General features: G+C 40.4%; 1 protein-coding gene across 4 annotated transcripts in view; it reads left to right on the plus strand.

The window, feature by feature from the left end:
• The window catches only part of LEF1 (lymphoid enhancer-binding factor 1), a 153,997-nt gene that overhangs the window by 113,018 nt on the left and 20,151 nt on the right, over positions 1 to 20,828 (plus strand). For 3 of the 4 annotated variants that reach the window (XM_006869321.1, XM_006869323.1, XM_006869324.1), the window contains 4 exons: positions 960 to 1,122; positions 10,364 to 10,471; positions 16,656 to 16,704; positions 17,377 to 17,417. In XM_006869321.1, the coding sequence (XP_006869383.1) occupies positions 960 to 1,122; positions 10,364 to 10,471; positions 16,656 to 16,704; positions 17,377 to 17,411 (355 nt within the window). In that variant the 3' untranslated portion in view covers positions 17,412 to 17,417. The remainder of the gene's footprint in view (positions 1 to 959; positions 1,123 to 10,363; positions 10,472 to 16,655; positions 16,705 to 17,376; positions 17,418 to 20,828) is intronic. The other variant, XM_006869322.1, reaches the window with a different exon arrangement.

Raw genomic sequence — 20,828 nt, forward strand, 5'->3', positions numbered from 1 at the left:
GAAAGCTCAGCCCCTGAGGACATTATGCAGCTTAATTCTCACTACCTGGATTTTGATTCTGAGATTCAAAGGAACACAGACTTTATGTGATCAGGGAACCTCATCAATACAGAGGAACCTTCAGAGGCTAGGCATTGAATAACCTCCCACTGTATAGCATTTACTACTAGGTTTTCATGTTCTGGTTGTTGGGGAGCACCAATTAGTGCCTGAGTATAGTTGTTTGGGGGAGTTTGATGAATGCATTTCCTTCAGGAAGTGCAGTAACCCTGGTTTTGAGGCTTCACAATACAAAATTCAAGTGAAAGGGGCAAAACCCAGAATTCCCTTTTGGGTAAGGATTGTCAGAGGGTGTGACAGCTAGACTGAATTCCTTGAAGAAATTAGTTGTTCAGCTGCTTCTTCATCTTGGGTTTGTGGCCTGAGACGAGAAAGTGAGGTTTGGTAGACAGCATACGATAGTCCCTGCCAATGTATGTTTGGGGAACAACTTCTAAAATTTTCTTAGCTTCTCAAAGAGGGGGCCCTGCCCTCCGCCCCAAAAGTTTAGAAGCTCTAAAAACCTCAAAGAGGTAAAATCACATATGCTATATGTTCAGCTTATTCTGAGGTGATCATGGAACTTGACCTCAAGGTCCTAGATCTTTACAATCCCAAATTCATTTCTATTTTGTGTTAGACACTTCAAGCTATAGGTAAACTTTCTCGAACCAAAGGGTCCTTATTCACAAAGATTCAGTGAGTAAATATGAATCCCTTTTGGTTGTTTGTATCCCAGTGTTTCATGAAATTAATCAAGCATTGCTCTTCAAAGTCGATTGTATTTTGGGGATTTATAGACTGCTCAAAGGGCCTTGATTTGACTGGTAATGTAAACATATGCTCCGTCTCTCTCCTCTTCCCGTCTCTTCCTTATTCCCTCTGCCCACTCCCCAACCACCACCACAACCACCTTTTAGGAAGCCTCAGCATGAACAGAGAAAGGAGCAGGAGCCAAAAAGACCTCACATTAAGAAACCTCTGAATGCTTTTATGTTATACATGAAAGAAATGAGAGCAAATGTCGTAGCTGAGTGTACTCTCAAGGAAAGTGCAGCTATCAACCAGATTCTAGGCAGAAGGGTAAGTAGTCGGAATGTATCTCATTGTTTATGGTAACCATGGGACTGCTTCATTAAAATCTGCCCAAATTTAATTATGTAATAGGCCATCATTGGAAATATTAGTGTAGCCACTAGGTGCTACAGGAAGTAACAAAGGGCACAAGATGTCACGATCATAAAGCAGGTCATACAATATAATGACTTGCAAACACAACTTAGCTTCCACTTTTCCATAGGAACCTTCCTGTAAATGATAACTGTTTTCATTATTCTCATTCTTTAAATAAATACATATTCATTGAGTGTCTTTTATGTACCAGGCAGTATGCTAGATATTAGGTAATTCTTGCTAAATAAAACAGGTACACAGCCCTTGACTTCCTAGAGCTTAAAGTTAAAAGGGACCGTCTACAGATATTAGATGAAGAATTGCCTTACAAGTATATAAGTAAAATGGTGATACGTGGAACCTCGGCAACCTAAGACAGAGCCATTGCCATGCTGCAATGAGTTTCGATGACGGGTAAGACTGAGGAATTCGCACTGGCCGCCTAAGACAGGCAGCGTCCCTTAAACAAACAATAAATAAGGGGGAATCTGATGCAGACCGTGCAGACCCGGTCAGGAGGTCAAGACCCTGTGGGCCCAAGCATTGTTGACCGTCCAAACCATAGGCTCTGAGGATCAGACTTTAGCCACCTAGTAGACATAGCAAACTGTCCCTCATCTGATTATTCAGTAATGCTTGTTAGTAATCTCATACATGAGCCCTGGATATCCACAGACAAATGTAAAAACCTTCCCTAAAAGCTGAGACTGTAAATTCCAAAAAGGCAAGTCTCCCCCCCCCCCAAAAAAAAAAGCTAAAGAGGATAGAGAGAAACACTGTAAACTGATGATATATGGAGGGGATAATAATCAATGTAATGAAACAAGCTATATGAATGGTTGAATGTGAAGCTGATGATGTGCACTGTAAACTTTCACTCAATCCAAAATAAAAACATTTAATTAAAAAAAAAAAAGTGATAAATGCCATGACTATAAAGAGCAAACTTCTATGAGAAAGAATGGCAAGAAGAGCATCATTTTAGATTGGGAGGTTAGAGACAACATCCCTGAGAAAATAGTATTCCTGCTGAGACTTGGGAGATGGGTAGGTATTGGCCAAGTGATCAGTGGACTCTTCCCAAATGGTGCAACATGTGTGCAAACTCTGAAGTGGGAAAGCTTGCAGCTCATTTAGGGAGCTGCAAAAAGACATCTGAGGGACCAGCAGTGTTCAGTGCTTCTGAATGGACCCTGGCAAACAGAGGTGGCCACTCCCTCCAAAACAGAAACTAAACAGATCTCTTCTATCCTGATGATTTGAATGAAAGAACTTACATGGACCAGAGAAGTCTTTATTCTAGAAAATATTGGTCTCTGATTCTTAAAACCATGCTGACATGTGTCAGGTTTCTGGATTTCTCCTTTTCTTTCTTGTTTCACCCATGTTGAGATACTTTCCTGAGCACCTACCATGTACCTGGCACTAGGCTACAATTAGCATAGATGCGCTTAAGACTTCTTTATCCAACCATCATCCAAAAGGGGTAGGCAGCCTTTCTAGGTACTTCTCTCAGAGTTGAATTGATTTTTGTTAGATGTCTAAATAGAGAGTTAGAAAGGATATAGAAATTGTTTTGATTCAAATTATCTTTTCACTGTAATTCTGTTAAAAAATTGAAAACGCTTCATCTGAATTTGTTGATGTTCTTCGTATACTCATATGTGCAGTACCGCTTGCCGCCGAGTTGATCCAAGTCATGGTGAACTGTGATCCATAGACTTTTCATGGCTGTGACTTTTTGGAGGGATGCTTCACTAGGTCTTTCTTTCAGGGGTCTCTGGGGGGAGGTGGACTCGAACCTCCAACCTTTTGATGAGATGTTTAAATGTTTGTGCCACACAGGGGCTGCATTATATGCAGATAGCTTCATAAATTGTGTCAGTGCGCACTGAGATCAGAAGGGTTTAGTAACATTTATGAATCCTAGAGACTCGTGTTCTAGCTGTTGTTGATGACTCATCACATTTGTTAGAAACCTAATGAATTTGAACATTCATAGCAGAAAATATTCAGGAGGTTGCCCGTTCGTGTAAACAGGAGGGAAGCAGACCTTCTTGCATTATCGATTCCTGTTGGGAAGCCTGAAAAATACAGCTGTTTCCAGCCTGCGAGACACCAGGGTTTCAGGGGTAGGGTGTGGTGGTAAGATTATAGCTTTTTTTTTGGTATCCTGTGTGCAATGCTCTATCTCCCTGTGGATTCTTAAATACTTAATAACAATAATTACAATGATTTCCCAAGCCAGATCATAGCAGATGAGTGATTCCCATCATCTTTGAAGCGCTCCGCCTCAAAAGCTTAAAGGCTGATGATCATTTTCCCTGACCCTTTAAAAGAAGAAGCGAGAGGAAAAGAAGGGTTGACATTTTTATTCCAGCCTGTGTACAGTTCTTAGCTTTCCCTTTTTAATTTTTCGGAATTAAAGGACCCTTGGCCCGCCAGCGGCACTTTTTTTCCTACTCAAGAGAGTAAGTGGTACGGAGGTATGCTTCCTATTTTTAAGGCACGTTTCCAACAGTTGCTACTTTCTCAGCTCCCTTAACAATTCCCAGACCAGAGCATGTATCCTAAAGGATGGTTCTCATTCAGGGTCTCTCTCTGTCTTTGATTTGGACACCTGTTTCTATTTATAGGTCGCTGAGATCTTTGATTAAGATCAGGTTTTCTCTCCTTTCATAACTTCCCTCTGGCAGGGCAGTTCTTACTGGTTCTTTAAAGTTTCTGACTTTCAAATCATGGAGTTTTACATTGGGGTAATTGGAGCCCTTAAAAGTGGATCTGAAGTCCATCCCGGAACATTTTCTTTTTTGACTTTTATTCGCTTTTACTGTCTGTCTCAAGTAGAAATGTTCATTGTAATGAGTTAGCCAACGTTTTCTTCTAAGTTCTATTGTAAATAAGGATAGCACAAATCTTCGTTTGCAGTAGGTTTTTTCTTTTCAAAACTTCTGGGCTCTTAGTAGAAGTCCACTTATTGGAGATTTGGTTTATGTTTCCTCTAAAATGAATATCCTCCCCCTACAATATGATGACAAAATCTTGACAAGGAAATGTGGTTTTGGAAAATTTCAACTCTTCATTTTTCAGTAAGCAAAAGAGGTTTTTTAAAAGGGGCTCTTTCATTTATGTTTCAGAAATTCCAATGAAGGCAGGCCATCTCTGTAGTCTGCTACACTTTATTTTCCAATTTTATCTACAGTTATTACCTACAGCCTTTTATCTGTGAGACAGTTTTGTGCTTAAAGCTATCTAAACTTGCTGTTAGACTTGCTGTTGTTAAGTGCTATCGAGTTGGTTCTGACTCATAGCAACGCTATATAAGTTTTCCAAGGAGCGGCTGGTGAGTTTGAACCACCGACCCTGCAGTTCAAACCGACCTTATGGTCCAGTGCTTATCCTACAGCACCACACCAGGGCTCCATTAATATTACAGCTGTGTGAAAATAAAGATGTAAATAAACAAAAAAATCCATTACTCTGCTAGATCTTCTGTCTTTGTCCCCACCAGAATAGGGGCCGAATTAGAAACAGTGACTTGTGTAGCCACCTGATTGACCCCAGAGACTAGTCCATCTGCTTTGCTGCTTAGTCCTGGCCCACAGTCAAAAGTTGCAGTAAACTTGAAACTTGACATAGGCCCTTCCCATATTATGGAAGAGTACAGAAGTTTTGATAAGTCCTATATGTGCTTACAAGGAGCTTACCAACTGTTCCACAGGAGAAAGATGAGGCTTTCTGCTCCCGTAAAGATTTACAGCCTCGGAAACCCTGTACAGGTTGCTATGAGTCGGAACTGACTCGACAGCACTTAACAACAACATATGTGTTTACACCACAACTCCTTCTTTCCCGCTCTTTAACTGGTGCTACTGTGAGTCTGTAAGCCATTGCCAGTATCGACATCAGTAGTGTTATTTCTGAGCACAGAGGCAAACCTTCTTGCGTCTTCAGATACACCTCCAATGTAGAATTCCTTTGAAAACACTGGGGGATGATCATTTTCATCCTAAATTTTAATGTACGCTTTGACTGTATTGCCTCTAATGTGATGCCTGGAACAAACAATTTACTTGTATTTGAAACTGCTTGTATTTTCTGAATATAATGATAAACATTTCAAACTCTTTATTAAATGTTTATAAATATATTCAGGAAATAAAATCAGTGTAAAGTGCAAATAAATAGTTAGTTCCCTGTTTTTCCTTTGTGCATGTTGCTCAGTTTTGTTAACTGGAGTCTTTTTATCAACCTAAATTTTCTGCTTACACTGAAAAATACCTGGTGGTTTGATAGAAAAGCTAGACCCAACCTTCACATGTATTTTGGGAGGTAAGTTTTATTTATGATTTCAGATTTTCTCAGCAAGGTATATAGCTAACATAGTTATTTTAAGTTATATTTGTTGTTGTTGTTAAGTGCCGTTGAATCGATTTACACCCGTAGCGACCATGTATAGGGTTTCCACAGAGCAGCTGGTGAGCTTGAACTGCTGACCTGCAGTTCAAGCGGCTTTGCAGTCTGGCGCATTAACCCACAGCGCCACACCAGGATTCTGGTTTTTAAATTATATAGCTATATTTTAATAATATGGAGTCCTGGTATGGTGCTGTACGATTGAACTGCTAACTGCAAGGTTAGTGGTTCAAACCCACCAGCTACTCTTTGGAAACCTTATACAGACAAGGTTGCTGTGAGTCGTAATTGACTTGACTGCACATAACAACAACATTTTTGTAATGAAAGGGTGCTATGTACCCCTGGAAACCCTATGGGTCAGTTCTACTTTGCCCTATAGGGTCACTGCGTCAGTATCTGATGGCAATGGGGGTATAAGCAAACCCAAACCAAACTCAATGCCATCGATTCAATTCTGACTCATAGCAACCCTGTATAAGGTTTCTAAAACTGTAAATCTTTATCTAAACAGATGGCCTTATCTTAATGCCATGCTACAACCAGCTCCTAACCCACAGAGCTACCAGGGTTCTTAACAGGGAAATTGTTGTTGTTAAGTGCCACCAAGTCGGTTCTGACCCGTAGTGACCCTGTATAGGGTTTCCAAGGCGTATCTGGTGGATTTGAACTGACCTTGCGATCCAGCACATGATCCTGCTTGGATAGGAGTCCTGATGTGGCACTGTGGGATAATACACTAGACCGCAAGGTTGGTTTGAACCACAAAGTCATTGATTCAAATTTAGCAGCTGCTCCTCGGAAACCCTATACAATGTTTCTTTGAGTTGGCAATGACCCGATGGCACTAACAACATTATTTGGATAAGCACTGGACTTCGAACTACAAGGTTGGAAGTTCAAGCCCACCAGCTGCTCTGCAGGAGAAAGATGAGGCTTTCTGTTCCCACAAAGATGTATAGCCTCGGGAACCCTATGTAAGTTCGGTCACTATAAATCGGAACCGACTCGACAGCAAATAACAAAACAGCAATTATTTCTCAACTGAATGAACAAACACATTTTTTAAAGGAAGGTTTTTATCCTTTCTTATTTTTAATTCCTGTTTCTTTTCTCTGTATTTGGAAAGACTTTGTCTCTTGCCAATCATGTTTCCTTAGCACTAGAACTAACTCTAAATAATGATCAATGTTTTCTCACAGAATGAGAGATGATATTTTCTTTTTAAAAAATTATTTATATTGTGAACTGAGTGAAGGTTTACGTACAAGATCACCAGTTTCACCTTCATCAAATCATGTGCTTTGTTATATCTCAATGATTACAATCCCCTCCATGCAACAACATTTGTCCCTCTTCCTCTCTGTGGTTACCCATGTGCAAATATCCTCTTTCAAACTCTTATATATTTGTGGGATATATAAACAGATATCCCACTCTTCCTCCCATAGCCATTCATCCTGTGTCTCTGTCCATGTGTCTACACCGAGCAGTGTTCCAAGGCTGTGTATGTATCACTATTACCTTTATCCCCTTTAGTTTACATATGTCTCTTTGTGTCTTCACCTCCCTTCTGCCAACCTCCCTCTTCTTGTATATTGCCTTCCTCATCCCCCATGCTAGTGTATGTCTACCCTGGTAACCATCAAAGAATGTTTCTTTTGGTATGAAAACCTTCTCTTTAGTTTTACAACAGTGCTCTCATACAATCCCTGTCCTATTGTGATTGACTAATTTCACTCAGCATAGTATCCTCCAGGTTCAGCCATGTTATGAAGTGTTGAACAGATTCATTGTTCTTCAATATTGCACAATATTCCATTGTGTATATGTAACAAAGTTTGTTTATCCATTTGTTTATCCATTCTTTCATTGATGGGTATTTAGGCTCTCTCCATCTTTTTCCTATTGGGAATAGTGCTGCAATGGACATTGGTGTGCATGTATCTACTCATGTCCTGGCTCTTACTTCTTGAGGATATATACCAAGTAGAGGGATTGCTGGATCATACAGTATTTCTATTTCCACCTTTCTGGAGAAGCCCCACACTGTTTTCCACAATGGTTGGACCATTTTACAGCCCCACCAACAATTTAGGATGGTCCCAGTCTCTCCACACCCATACCAGTATTTGTTGTTTTCTGGGTTTTTTGTGTGTTTTTTTTTTAACTTTGCTATCAATGCTGGTGTGAGATGACATCTCATTGTCTTTTGATTGGCATCTCTCTGAAGGAGAACTGGTAGCATAGTGGTTACAAGTCGGGCTGCTAATCTCAAGGTCAGCAGTTCAAAACTACCAGTGATTCCACAGGAAAAAGTTAAGGGATTCTGCTCCCATAAAGATTTACATCCTCAGAAATCCTGCACAGGGCCACTATGAGTCGGAACCGACTCCACAGCACAGAACCACCACCACCACCAATAGCTGATGATTGTGAACATTTTATTTGTAAGTGTGTTGCTGTCTGAAATGTCTACTTTAGTAAAGTTCATGTCCTGTGCCCATTTAAAAAATTTTTTTGTCTTTTTCTTATACAAGTTTTGTAGTTTTATATAAATTTTAGCTAGTACTTCCTCCCTTGTCTGATGTCTCATTGCAAAAAAAATTTTTCCCCAGTCTGGCTCTCTTTTTACTCTTTTGTTGTAATCTTTTCATACACATAATTGTCTAATTTTTAGGAGTTCCAAGTCATCTAGTTGGAGTCCTGGTGGGCACTGCAAAATAATGCACTGGACTGCAAGGTTGGTTTGAATCACAAGGTCAGCAGTTCAAACTCACCAGAAGCTTCTTAGAAACCCTATACAGGGTTGCTATGAGTCAAAAGTGACTTGGCGGCATTTAGCAACACAGCAAGTCATCTATTTTGTCTTCTGCTGTTGGTGTGTTTTCAGTATTGCTTGATAGTGTGTTTATGCCATGTATTAGAGCTCCTAAGCTTGCCCTTATTTTTCACTGATGATCTTTTTGGTTCTAGGTTTTACATTTAGATCTTTAATCCATGTTGAGTTTGTTTTGTATATGGTGTGAAATGTGTCTTTTTTTTCCTTGTCTTCTGCAAATCGATTTCCAGTTTTTCCAGCACCATTTGTTTATACGACTGTCTTCCCCATTTAATGTGTTTTGGCCCTTTGTCAAAGATCAGCTGATCTTCAAGGTTCACTCACATTTTCTTTTCCTTTTTTTAAAAAAAAAGGATAAAATGTGCTACACAGGTTGCCATGAAGAGGAGAGGGTCTCATAGCCATGGATGGAAGGAAATAGAAAGAAACGTTCCACACACTGAGCCAGGGCGAACAGGAACATGGAGGCTCCTGGCTGGAAGCACCCCCTGACCCTGCCGGGGGTGGGGCAGCAAAATGATCCCAGGGTCCTGCAGGGGCAGGCTGGCATTATAGGAGGAGGGGCCACCCAGTGCAGTAACTTCTCTCCACCCCCCACTGCTGACCTTCTCCCCACTTCACTCACCAGTTTGGGTGAAGGCTGGCAGACAAGGGTGTCAGTAGTGAGAGGAGAGTCTTTGTGTGGCCAATGGGAGAAGGGAGAAAGTGCAGGGAGCTCCCAGGATGGAACCGCCAAGCATGGGTGCCGGGCAGTTGCCACCTGGAGGGACACACTGAGTTGTCTACTGCTCTGGATGACACCCACCCAAGTGCTACCTCTGCACCCAGTGGAAGGTGGAGACTCAGTGTGATGGGGTTGGCTAGGACAGGGTAGTTCATCTCTGCTGCCTGAGTAATGGCTCCCCACAAAGCCTACACAGTCCGTCCCCCCAAATGGCTCTGCTAGCAGATCCTAGTGTAGGGAACGGATTTGAAAACTGTCTGCAGGGGGGGCTGGGGCCTGTAAACATGGCCTGGTTTGCACACGTTTACAAACCAGTGTGCAAAATGTATGCCTTTTAAAACCCCAAATGGAGACAGAAGCGCTTTTATGATGTGTGTGCCAGTTAAGTCAAGGAGCAGTGGAGAGTTTGAAGGATATCAGTGGCAACGTGATCCAAATTAGATTTTTTTAAAAAACTCAAATTGTATATGGTAAAATAAACTTAATTAATGCTCCTAGTTTTCCATAGAAGGAAGGTCAAAACCTTGGCTGTAAAATGTGCCTGTGTGATTAGACAATGGTTTCAGTGTTCCCCCCGTAGACAAAGTTTATGTCAGTATGAGAAGACGAAGAATCTGAGACAAACCAACTTCTGATGCCTTCCTCTGTAGACAGGGTCATATGATGCAAGTTCCGTATTTTGAAGGTTTCAGACTCTTCATATGACAGATTGAGAGAGTGCCCATGTGAGGAGAGGGTAAAAAAGGCATCTGGAGATGATCATATTTTGCATAAATAAATGGTAGTTAGACGCATATATCAGAATGTTCTACAGACTAAGAAAGGGGGGCTACGGTGGGTGTTGAGGTTCACCAGTGAAAGTTCTTTTTAATTTATACTGGAAAAGAGCAACGGTGGGTGACAGAGGTCACTTTACTTGGAATACTTTGATTTGACTTTGATGTGTTTCATGTGATACAGGAGAACAGGCTAGAGAACCCAAAGTTTGAATTTCACTGTGGCTACCAGATTCCAAGTGAAATTCTGTAGCCCTCGATCTTCTACCATTGAAAAAGAAGCCCATTTAAATGCTTAATATTTTCAGTTTTTCAGTGTTTGGAACATTAAATATATAATACTATTGCTACCTTGCTTACTTTTTTTTCTTCCCTCCTCCTCTTTTGTTTTAGTGGCATGCCCTCTCCCGGGAAGAGCAGGCTAAATATTATGAATTAGCACGGAAGGAAAGACAGCTACATATGCAACTTTACCCAGGCTGGTCTGCCAGAGACAATTATGTAAGTCCCTCTGTCTGTCATCTGCTCTCCACTTGCATTCCTTCTCTTTCCTTACTGATTTCTGGAAGGAGATGTCTTTGGACATATATGGGGTTGACAGAGTCTTGCTATGATTCTGTAGGATCAGCTCTGTACTGCTAACTACAAGGGTAGAGGTTCAAACCCACCAGCCGCTCCTCGGGAACCCTTTGCTATGAGTTGGACTCGGCTTGACAGCAGTTAACAATGTAATACTGGTATTATTATTTACTGTTTTTGAAGGTTAATGAACTTGACAATAAAATTTTCATGGATATATTGAATTATATAAAGTCTTTGATCGATCATTTTTTTTGTATGAATTGTGTAAGTTTTCTAAAAACAAAGCTTTTTTTAATTTGAAAACAACAACAATAACAACAACAACCTTGACATTGAACTACAGAGTCCTGCTGTGGTATTGTAGAATAAGCACTTGACTGCAATGTCAGTTTGAACCATAAGGTCGGTGGTTCGAATACACCAGCCACTCCCTGGAAACCTTAACCCGGGTCTCTGTGAATCAGAACTGACTTGACGGCACTTAATAACAACAACAACATCATTAAAATACTGGTGAAAAAGAGAAAAACACCTGTAATATCACCATACAGCAGCAACATTAGTAGGTTAATTTCCTTCCGATATTTTTTCTATACATATGTTTTTGTTGTATTTTTTACTTAAATATAAATATATCTGTACATACACATTTTGTCAGACTTATTCCTTTTATTACTTATAATAACCATTCTTCTATTTTATGGCTTCTTGTCGTTGGTGTTCTGTGCTGAAGGTGATGGTAGTGTGCCGTGGAGTCGGTTCCGACTCATAGTGACCCTGTACAGAGTTCATAGCAATCCTGTCTAGGATTTCTAAGGCTGTAGGAACTTTGCGAGAATATAAATCCTCATCTTTTCTCTTGTGGAGCTACTGACTGGTGGACTCGACCTGCCTACTTTGTGACTCGCAGTTCAGTGCTTATGCTCTAGAGCTAGCACACTCCCACTCCCTGTTTTATGGCATAGTGTTTGTAAGTATCCATTTTAATGGTGACACAATATTCCATTCATTGAATGCCATAAAGTGCGTAACTATTGTTCTTTCCTCTTAGATACTTCTATTACTTTCTTTTTTTTTTCTTAAACTGTAAATAATCTTGCAATGAATATATCTATGCATAACAATTTTGGCTTTGTTTTCTGTATTCAGAACTATTATTTCTTCAGGATAAGTTCATAGGAGTAGAACTGCTGAGTTCAATGACAAATATTTTAAGACGTTTGAGAAATATTGTTAAATTGCTTTCTAGAAGGATTGCATATTTTACAGTTCTTATAAGCAATATATTTCAAGTCAATACAGTGCTGTGGGATAAAGCACTGGACCACAAGGTCAGTTTGAGCCACAAGGTCAGTGGTTCAAACTCACTAGCTGCTCCCTGGAAATCCTATATAGAGTTGCTGTGAGTCAGAACTGACTCGATGGCACTTTACAACAATAACAGACATCAGAAGTATGTTAAAGAAAAAAAATGTATCACATTAATATACTCCAACATTTATTATGTATATTATTCAAATGGAATAGATACTACATTTTAAAAATTGTGCTTGCCTATTTTTTTTAGTATAAAGTTTGAGCACCTAACTAATACAGTGTTGACACAGCAAAGAATATTCCTGAAAAAAGTGCTTTGTGAATCTACATTGGAAATTTAATCATATTTTGTAGAGGAGAATAATTCTGACTACTTAAGCTTCAAAAACTTTTTAAAACTTGAAGACCCTTCTCACATTCCATATAGACTAGCATTAGAAACGCCAACTAGGAGCATCATAATTTAAGTGGAATTGTCCCACTAAGGAAAGGCCAAAGTGAAGCCATTATCAATATAGCTAATGTGAAGGCACTGCTGTTGGTCCTCCTGTGAGGCTTCAGTTCCCACGAGAGGTCATGAGAATATTATGTGTCTAAGATTGTACATCCCCCATAGCATAAGACACCCAAACCTTCTGAGCACACATCTCAATTTAATTATAAGAAATGGAATGAAAACAAAGTTCATGGAGAAATGGAATGAAATGGACTTTTTCCAGGAACTTTTTGAAACCCCCTCATAGAGTTCAGAAATTGAGAACAGAGAGTAGGATGTAGCAGATGTAACCAGATGTAGTGAAGTTGACAGCTTCATGCCCATAACACGTGTATTTCGTGTCTCTTGTGTACAAAGCAGTTATGCTGCTAGGTTTATAATCCTACAGTACATGCATAGCCTGTGATACCTAACATTTTGATAATCATATGTTACTGGCTTAAGTGTGTACTATAGTTTATTTTCTACCTAAAGAAGTTGACCTTATACCAGTCAGTGTATGCTTTGACTCAGAGGCAGCAACATCCTATCTCATGCAGTGCATGTCTTGTAAGTGTTGTAGTGTTATATATCTGTGGAATTTTCTTTAGCAAATCTCACTGTGAAGTGCACTGTGGCTCCCAGATGCAGTGCTAGTGATAGCAGCAACAAGAGGCAAAGGAGAAAATCCCAATCTGGAAGTGAAACAAAAGGTTTATAAGTAACACGAAGGTGGAAAACAGTGACTAATATTGCTCATGATTTTGGCATGTTCATACAATAGCCAAATCACAAAACTTTGTACTTTACAGATTATACTGTGGGTGCCAGTTGACACAAGACTGTACTAAGGCTCCAAGGTCAATCAATTGATAACATTTTGGCTAAAATTCTACTGTCTGAAAATACCAGTACAGGAGTAGAGTCTATGCAAAAGACAAATAAGGCGTTTAGCATCTGAATGCTCTCCGGATCCACAGTGAGATCACATTAAATAGATAGCTCAGTGATTTAATGGAGAAATACACTGTTCTATGATACCATACATTTGGCATGCATTGAATTTATTGTTTTTTTTTAACTGACTAATAGATGGAATTTCCATAAACCAACAGTGCACCTATTTTCTCGGGTGAGACGAGCCCAGTTATCAGAGCTGCTTAATGCATCCCAGTAATATTTATCAGATAGAGTTTTAATGTTATAAAATGCTTTTTGTTCGCTACTGCATATCCATTTTATGGAGCCCTGATGGCACTTAGGTGAAGCACTGGGCTGCTAATTGCTAGGTGGGCAGTTGAAACCCATTGTGTCGCCTCCGGGAGACGATGAGACTTGCCTGAACCTGCAAAGGTCTATTGTCCTGGACACTATAGAGGGGCTTTATGAGTTGGAATCGAAGCAATGACAGTGGGGTTTTGTTGGGGAGGCTGTAGGGGGGCAGTTACTGAGGAATTTTGATTTTTCTGTAAGTTGATATAGTGTTGTTGTTGTTGTTGTTAAGTGCCGTCAAGTTGGTTCTTACTCAACTGGGTTTCCCAGAAGCAGCTCGTGGATTTGAATTGCTGACCTTGGGGTCTGATGCTACAGCGCCACACCAGGAGTTCTTATTGTTGATATCAATATATCCAAGCAACTTAGGTGGTTTTTTTTTTTGTTTTTTTTTTTTTTCTAACATTAAGTATAAGTTCTCTTGAAACACTGGTTTATTCCTAGAATATAATATAGATTATGATGTGATACTGTAGGAGCATTGGACTGCTAACTGCAAGGTTGGTGATTCAAACCTACCAGCCCCTCCTTGGAAACCCTATAAAGGATCGCTATGAGTTAGAACTGACTCAGTACACTTAACAACATTTCACAAAGGCTCAGTACAGGTGTGATGCATCATGCCACAGACAGTTGCTTCGTGCATGCTGTGTTCAGGTATATGCCAGGTGACAGAGATAGGGCACTGAGAGATACAGCGCTTATAAGTCCCTCTGACAACCCGCCTGCCATGTGGTTGGAGGCTCAGGGACATACCTCCTTATAGCACCTGTGAGGCATTGCTTCTGATGTGAGCTCAGGGTTATGAGGGAATCTGGAAGAGCAAACCCAGTTTTGCCTGAGGGGAAGAAGAACAGTGCAGAGTAGAGAAGTTTCTTGAAAAGATGACACTTGAGACAGGTGCTGAAGGGTAAATAGGAGTACAGAAAAGCAGGTGAGGAAGAAGGCTCCAGACACATGAAACTCCTCATAGCACTTTCTGGAATAGGCAGGAATTTCATTTGAAGGGAAGATAGCAGATGCTGTCCTAATCATCATTCATATGAAGTGATTAAAGTTATTTTTCAGAGAATACTAGTTATGACCAAAATAATAATAATAATAATAGGCACACACATGAGGTTGAATTAAAAATTATCTGCACTCTTGCTGTAGAATTTAATCAACTTAATATTCACCTCATCCTCGAAGGACTGCTTTCAGGGGACCAAATGAGTGAAAGTCTGATGGAGCAAGATCAGGACTGTAGGGAGGATGCTTGATACCTCAAAATGAAGTTTTTGCATAGTGTCCACAGTGTAGGCCAGAGGTGTGTGGATGTGCATTGTTCTTAGCAGTTCTCTGTGCTTAATCCAAAGTTTAGACTTCAGCGCTTCAGTGAGCTTCTCACTGTAATGAGCACTGTTGGTTTTTTAACCTTTTTTCCTGATAAGTGTTCTAATACTGGTCCTTGTGAATCCCAGAAAACTTACTAGCATGAATTTTTCAGCTGATGGTTGACTTTTGAAGTTTTTCTTGATTGACGATTGAGGATGTTTCCATTCCATATTCTGCCATCTACTCTCAGACTGGTATGATGAATCCATATTTCCTCTCCAGTAACGGTTTTTCTTGAAGAAGCTTTTACCTTCCTTAGAGTGTTGGTCCAAATTCTGTTTGCAGATGTCCAGACACTTCTGTTTATGGTTTTCCATGAGTTGTTTCGGTTCCCATCTCACACAAACTTTTCAAAACCCATGTCTGTTATGGATGATTTCACAGGCAAAGCCATGGCTGATTTGCAAATGATTTGCCACATGATCCACTGTCACTCATCTGTTTGACAGAATCATTTCACAGATATGCTCAATGTTGTCATCAGCCGTGGATGGGCATTTTAATATAACCAGAGTGCAGATGATTTTTTACTCACCTTCGTGGGAGTGGGGGGAGAAGTGGACCGCCAGAAATGGCATCACATTTTACAGTGTGCTATTGGGAATATTTTTAAAATATATTTTAAACTACATGTATGTCAAGATTATTGTATCTGTTTCAGGAAGCAAGGTCCTCAGTTGCCAGAAATCAGCTTTCAAAATCATCTTTAGTTTCTTCAGGTTCTAGCTCATCTCCGATCCCTTATTTTTGGTTCTGTCTTGTCTCATACCATGCGGGCCATGAGTTCTCACTACACACCCTGGTACTTTTAATTTATTCAGCGGAATTCCCAGTAAGGAAAGAGTTCATTGGAACCCTCTCCAAAGCAAATTTTAAGTATGGTGAGTAACAGAAGAAAAGCCTCATTAAGGCAGGGAGTTCTGTGGCTACAGTGCTAGGGCAGATAACATGATCCCAGCAACGTCAGTATTCATGATCTGAAACAGGAAACTCTCCACAAAGGTCACAGAGGGATGCGAATTTATGTTGTTTCCGTCTCTCACTCAGACATTCTCTGTCTCTTTCTTTCTTCCCCTTTTTAAAAAGTATTTTACTTGTTTTTGGTGGCAGTATACATAACTAAACATACATCTGTTCACGACTTCTGTGTGAACAGTTCAATACATCGGTTACCTACTTCACATCTGTCTCTACCCATATTATTTCATCACCTTTACTTTTGGCTCTCTGCCCCTTAAAATACTCACCTGCGCTTTTGATGAACTGTTGTTAGCATATACTTGTAGATAATTCTTTACACGAGCCGTATGCTCATGGCAAACATTCTTTATTGATTGGGCTAAATTGTTGACACTAGTTTCAAGAGTTTCAGTTCAAGGTTTAAAGATTATCTACAGGACTTATATTTAGTGTTTCCCGCAGTCTCAGTGGATCCCAGTAAGTATGATCTCTTTACAAGCATTACATTCTGATCCACACTTCCCTCCTTTTGATCAGGAGCCATCTATTGGTCTGACTCTGCTTCCAGATAGTAAGGAGAGGGGAAGAAGATTAACCATTTTTCTCTCTTCGTTGACGCATGCCTTGCTTTCATACATATCACCTTCACTAGAGTCTTTGCAGAACAGTCTATGATGTGACAATGTGCCTGTCTCCTTCCAGGGTAAGAAAAAGAAGAGGAAGAGAGAGAAACTACAGGAATCTACATCAGGTAGGCACCACGTGACTTTACAGTTACTTCTTAGACTCACGACAAAAACCTTTTTAAAAGTAGCTTGGTTCTTTTTACATGCTGCTTTTTTCCCTCTAACTGTAATAGATGATGCTTTAACTCTGCTCTTCTTCCTGAAATTCACTAGACATCATTAAAAGATCTTTCTTTTAAATATGACTACGTGAAGGCACATCTAAAGACTCCTTTCCCAAACACTGTTCTCAGAAACCCTGCTTGCTAACTGTGGCTGATTATTTTCTACTTCTGTTGCCTGACCATGTTCTTTGCTTTCACATTTCTCCTTTCTTTCGACTGGCATAGCTCCTTAAAAATAACATTTTTATGACAATTATACAATATGCTACTTTGTTTCCCCTGAGAATCTTTTCTGTGGTTTTGATTTTTAAAAAAGAAAATATTTAAAACTTAATGATAGGGCTTATCTTTCTTGTAGATTAATTCAAACCATCAGTGAGACCCTATTAATCTCTTTTTTCTTTCATGGAAAATAAGACCACTACTTATACTGCACAAAAAATTTAAATGGCTGGTATAAGAACCATAAAAAGGACAGCAAAAACAAGTCCACATGATGTTGTAGCTACTACGTATTTGGAATGTACAAAAACCTCTTCAGTAAAAATTTGTTAAAGACACAATTTTCTTCAGGTACAGGTCCAAGAATGACAGCTGCCTACATCTGAAACATGGTAAGAACGACTCTCTGGCCCTACTGCTGACATTAGTTGTAACAAGAGGCACTTGCTTGTGAATCTTCTTGCTCACATCAGTTCCATCCAACATTGTCCTGTAATGAGGAAAACACCGTCGAAATCTAAGTAGTGCTTTTACAAATCGGATGGTTTTTATACCGGCTACATATTTGCAATATGGAGTTCTTTTATCTCTTCACTTCCCTTTTGGTCCCTTTATTCTTTCTCCACTCGCTTTTCCCTGTTTTTGTTTTTTCTCTCTCATCCATTCCTTACTAATATGTAGCAAATCTACTTTAAGAAAAAAATGATGAACGTAGTAAGCGGCGAACCTCGGGGTAGGCTTGAAGAGCACATTCTTGCCTACCCACTCAAAGATTGAGCTCTGAAGAGACCATGTCTTAATGGAGCGATGAGATGTAGAAAGTAATTCATTTGCTCCTAGTGAGAAAGGTAGAGGTGTTTGTGTAGATTTCTATTATAAATTATGGCGTGTCCATTTATTTGATGAGCTATATTTCTACAATCAAGCATTCCTCTTTACTGGTAACCTTTGCAATCTCACTCTAATACTTAAGACTAATACTTACTTTACTTCTTTTTATGGCTCTTCTTTTAGTTTTGACCACATGACAGCTGGTCCAGGAAACCTGGCTTCAGAAATTCAGACTTGGTCTTTGCTAAGCTCTGAATTCATAGTTGTGTCTACATCTTCCCCTAATCACAATTCTTCCTAAAGAAGTTACCTTTGATTCTACTCAAACCCGTGTGAAATTGGTCCCCAAGTCCTGTTAGGCTTAGTTTCTGGGTCTGCCTCTAGTCTTTCGTCTCCGAACCGTTCCCACAGCCACAGCCGGGCTCAGGTGATCAGACTGTCCTTGTGGATTATTGTAGAGACTGGCAGACGATTCTCCTACCTGCAAGCTTGCTTTCTACAGCAAATCTTCCACTTTGCCTCCCAGAGGGGTTTTCTAAAACACAAATTGATTGTCACTTCCCTACTTAACAGTAGTTCATTTCAAGTTTATGTCCTTGCCTAAAGGCAGAGTGCTTAGCCTCCACGCTGTCCTCATTGGTTCACCTTTGGTTCATGTAGCTTCTCTGCCTCTGTTCACCTCGTATATCACTCTTATGGCTCCTATACGCAGTCATATCAAAATTCTCAGTTCCCAAAGAGGTGGAGGGACAGTGGGTGCTTGGAAAGCCTTAGTCTTCCTCCTGGGGAATGGAATAGTTATCTCTGTGGTGTTTCTTAAAAGAAGAACATTTGCCTGCAGGTCATTTGGCTCAGTTTGAACCAGATGGCCTCTACCTGCCGAATCTTGTAGACCTTAATTTTGGAGCTTAATTTTGGACCGAAATTTCAACTGACTCTCTCAAAGGAGCCAGCAGAGCCAGCAGAGACTTTGGAACCAGACAGATCTGGATTTTAAATTTGTTTGCCTGGGCAGTCTTCTTCAGTTTTTTAACCTTTGTTTTTTCCTCATCTGTCATATTGGGAATATTAAAATCTAGCACTTATGGTTGGTTTGTGTCTAACATATGCTTCTGGCACACAATTGGAGCTCAAAAGTGTAATCCCCTTCACCCTCCACTGTGACCTAACTCAGTGATCATCTCCTCTGGGAAGCGTGCCTAATCTGTACTCAGATGCCCAGGTTTTCCTGAATCCCTTTGTAGTGGTTTTGGTATCTCAGCTCCTCTAAACTGAGTGGCAGGCTTTTCCTCAAGTGAATAGGACATCATCCTTTCATACAGGTGACTGAACAGAGTATCAGAAAAATATCAGACAATGTCCACATATAAATAAACTTAATTCATTGAAAACCTTCTCGGAGCTGGTGATGAAACAATATGGGTAGAGACAGATGTGAAGTAGGTAACCGATGTTATTGAACTGTTCACACACAGGCTTGTCTGTGAGGAACACAGACCCTGCCCCCTAGAAGCTCATGGCATCATCATAGAAGTATTTCGAGTAATAAACACACACACTGCTTGTAATCTTTGCTTCGTTTTCTTACGAATGTTGTCCACTTAACTCTGACATTTAATAAGGACAGTAGGTCCTTCATAAGCCCTACATCTAAACAACAAAAAAAGCCCTCAGAAGTGCAGTGTGCAAAGGACCAGCATGTATGGATTTACTCCATGTTTTATTTGCACCACAGTCTTCAAAGTTAATTCTTATTTTGCAGTGCTGTGGGTTAATGCACCCGACTGCAAACTCAGTTTGAACTGCAAGGTCAACAGTTCAAACTCACCAGCTGCACCTTGGAAACCCTACACAGAGTTGCTATGAGTCGGAACCTACTTGGCGGCACTTAACAAAAACAACTTATTTTAAAACATTCAAGATGTTTTAAAATAAGTGCTGTGCTTCAGCAGTTCGTGTGTGGATTTAGTGTGCTTAATGATTTAGAATCTTACTGGGCTGTCTTGTCCCTCTTCAACATTATATTAGACATAGAGCATTGTTGTTGCTGTTAAGAGCCATTGAGTTGGTTCTGACTCACGGTGATCCTGTAAAGGGTTTCTGACGAGCAACTGGTGGGTTTCAACTGCTGACCTTGCGGTTAGCAGTCCACTGCCCATCCTACAGCTCCATACCAGAACTCAGTGTAGAATTTAGTCAGAGTCTGTGGTGCTGTGGGATTAAGTGCTGGACTGTAGGTTGGTAGTTCAAACTCACCAGCCATTCCTTGGAACCATCTCAACGGCATTCAACAACAGTCTTACTCTAGGATGTTTCCCAGACAGCTCTTTTTTTCTTAAGCCATCACAGCTTTCTTGGCAGGTTTTTTGTTTGTTTGTTTGTTTAAATGTTCAGGTGTTCTCACCTCTGTGATAAAAAAACAAAACAAAACCAATGCATAGCAACTCAATGGATGGAATAGAACTGCGTGATGAGGTTTCCAAGGTGGAAGTCTTTATGGGAGCAGACTGACTCTTCATTCTCTTGTGGAGTGACTGAGACGTTTGAAATGGTGACCTATCAGTTAGCAGCTGAGCGCTTAACTACCATACTGCCAGGACACCTCTAGAAAAACAAAACATAACAAAATTGCTCCACCACCTCCACCCACCCCCCCCCACACACACCCCCCACACACAAATCCTCAACAAGTCACCCAGCCGACCAGAAAAGCTCCAGTTAGCTGAGCTTCACTTAATTCAAGGTGGCTAGTATTACTCTCCCCCTGGTTCCTGGGTCAGTCACTGGCCTCCAGACTGTCCTGGTTTGGAGAGCAGAACCCTTGGTCAGATAGGAGCTCAGATTTACACTCATCAGGATTTCAGTAGGTTAGGGGTTGTGATATTCCTGTGGTGAGCCCACCCCCTTGTTTCTGTATGTGGACTTGTGGTCACTTGCTTTGTTAGTCCTCACTCAGCATTTGTATTGAGTAC

This window comes from Chrysochloris asiatica, unplaced genomic scaffold (genome assembly GCF_000296735.1).
Source record: "Chrysochloris asiatica unplaced genomic scaffold, ChrAsi1.0 scaffold00129, whole genome shotgun sequence".
NCBI classification, from domain to species: domain Eukaryota; kingdom Metazoa; phylum Chordata; class Mammalia; order Afrosoricida; family Chrysochloridae; genus Chrysochloris; species Chrysochloris asiatica.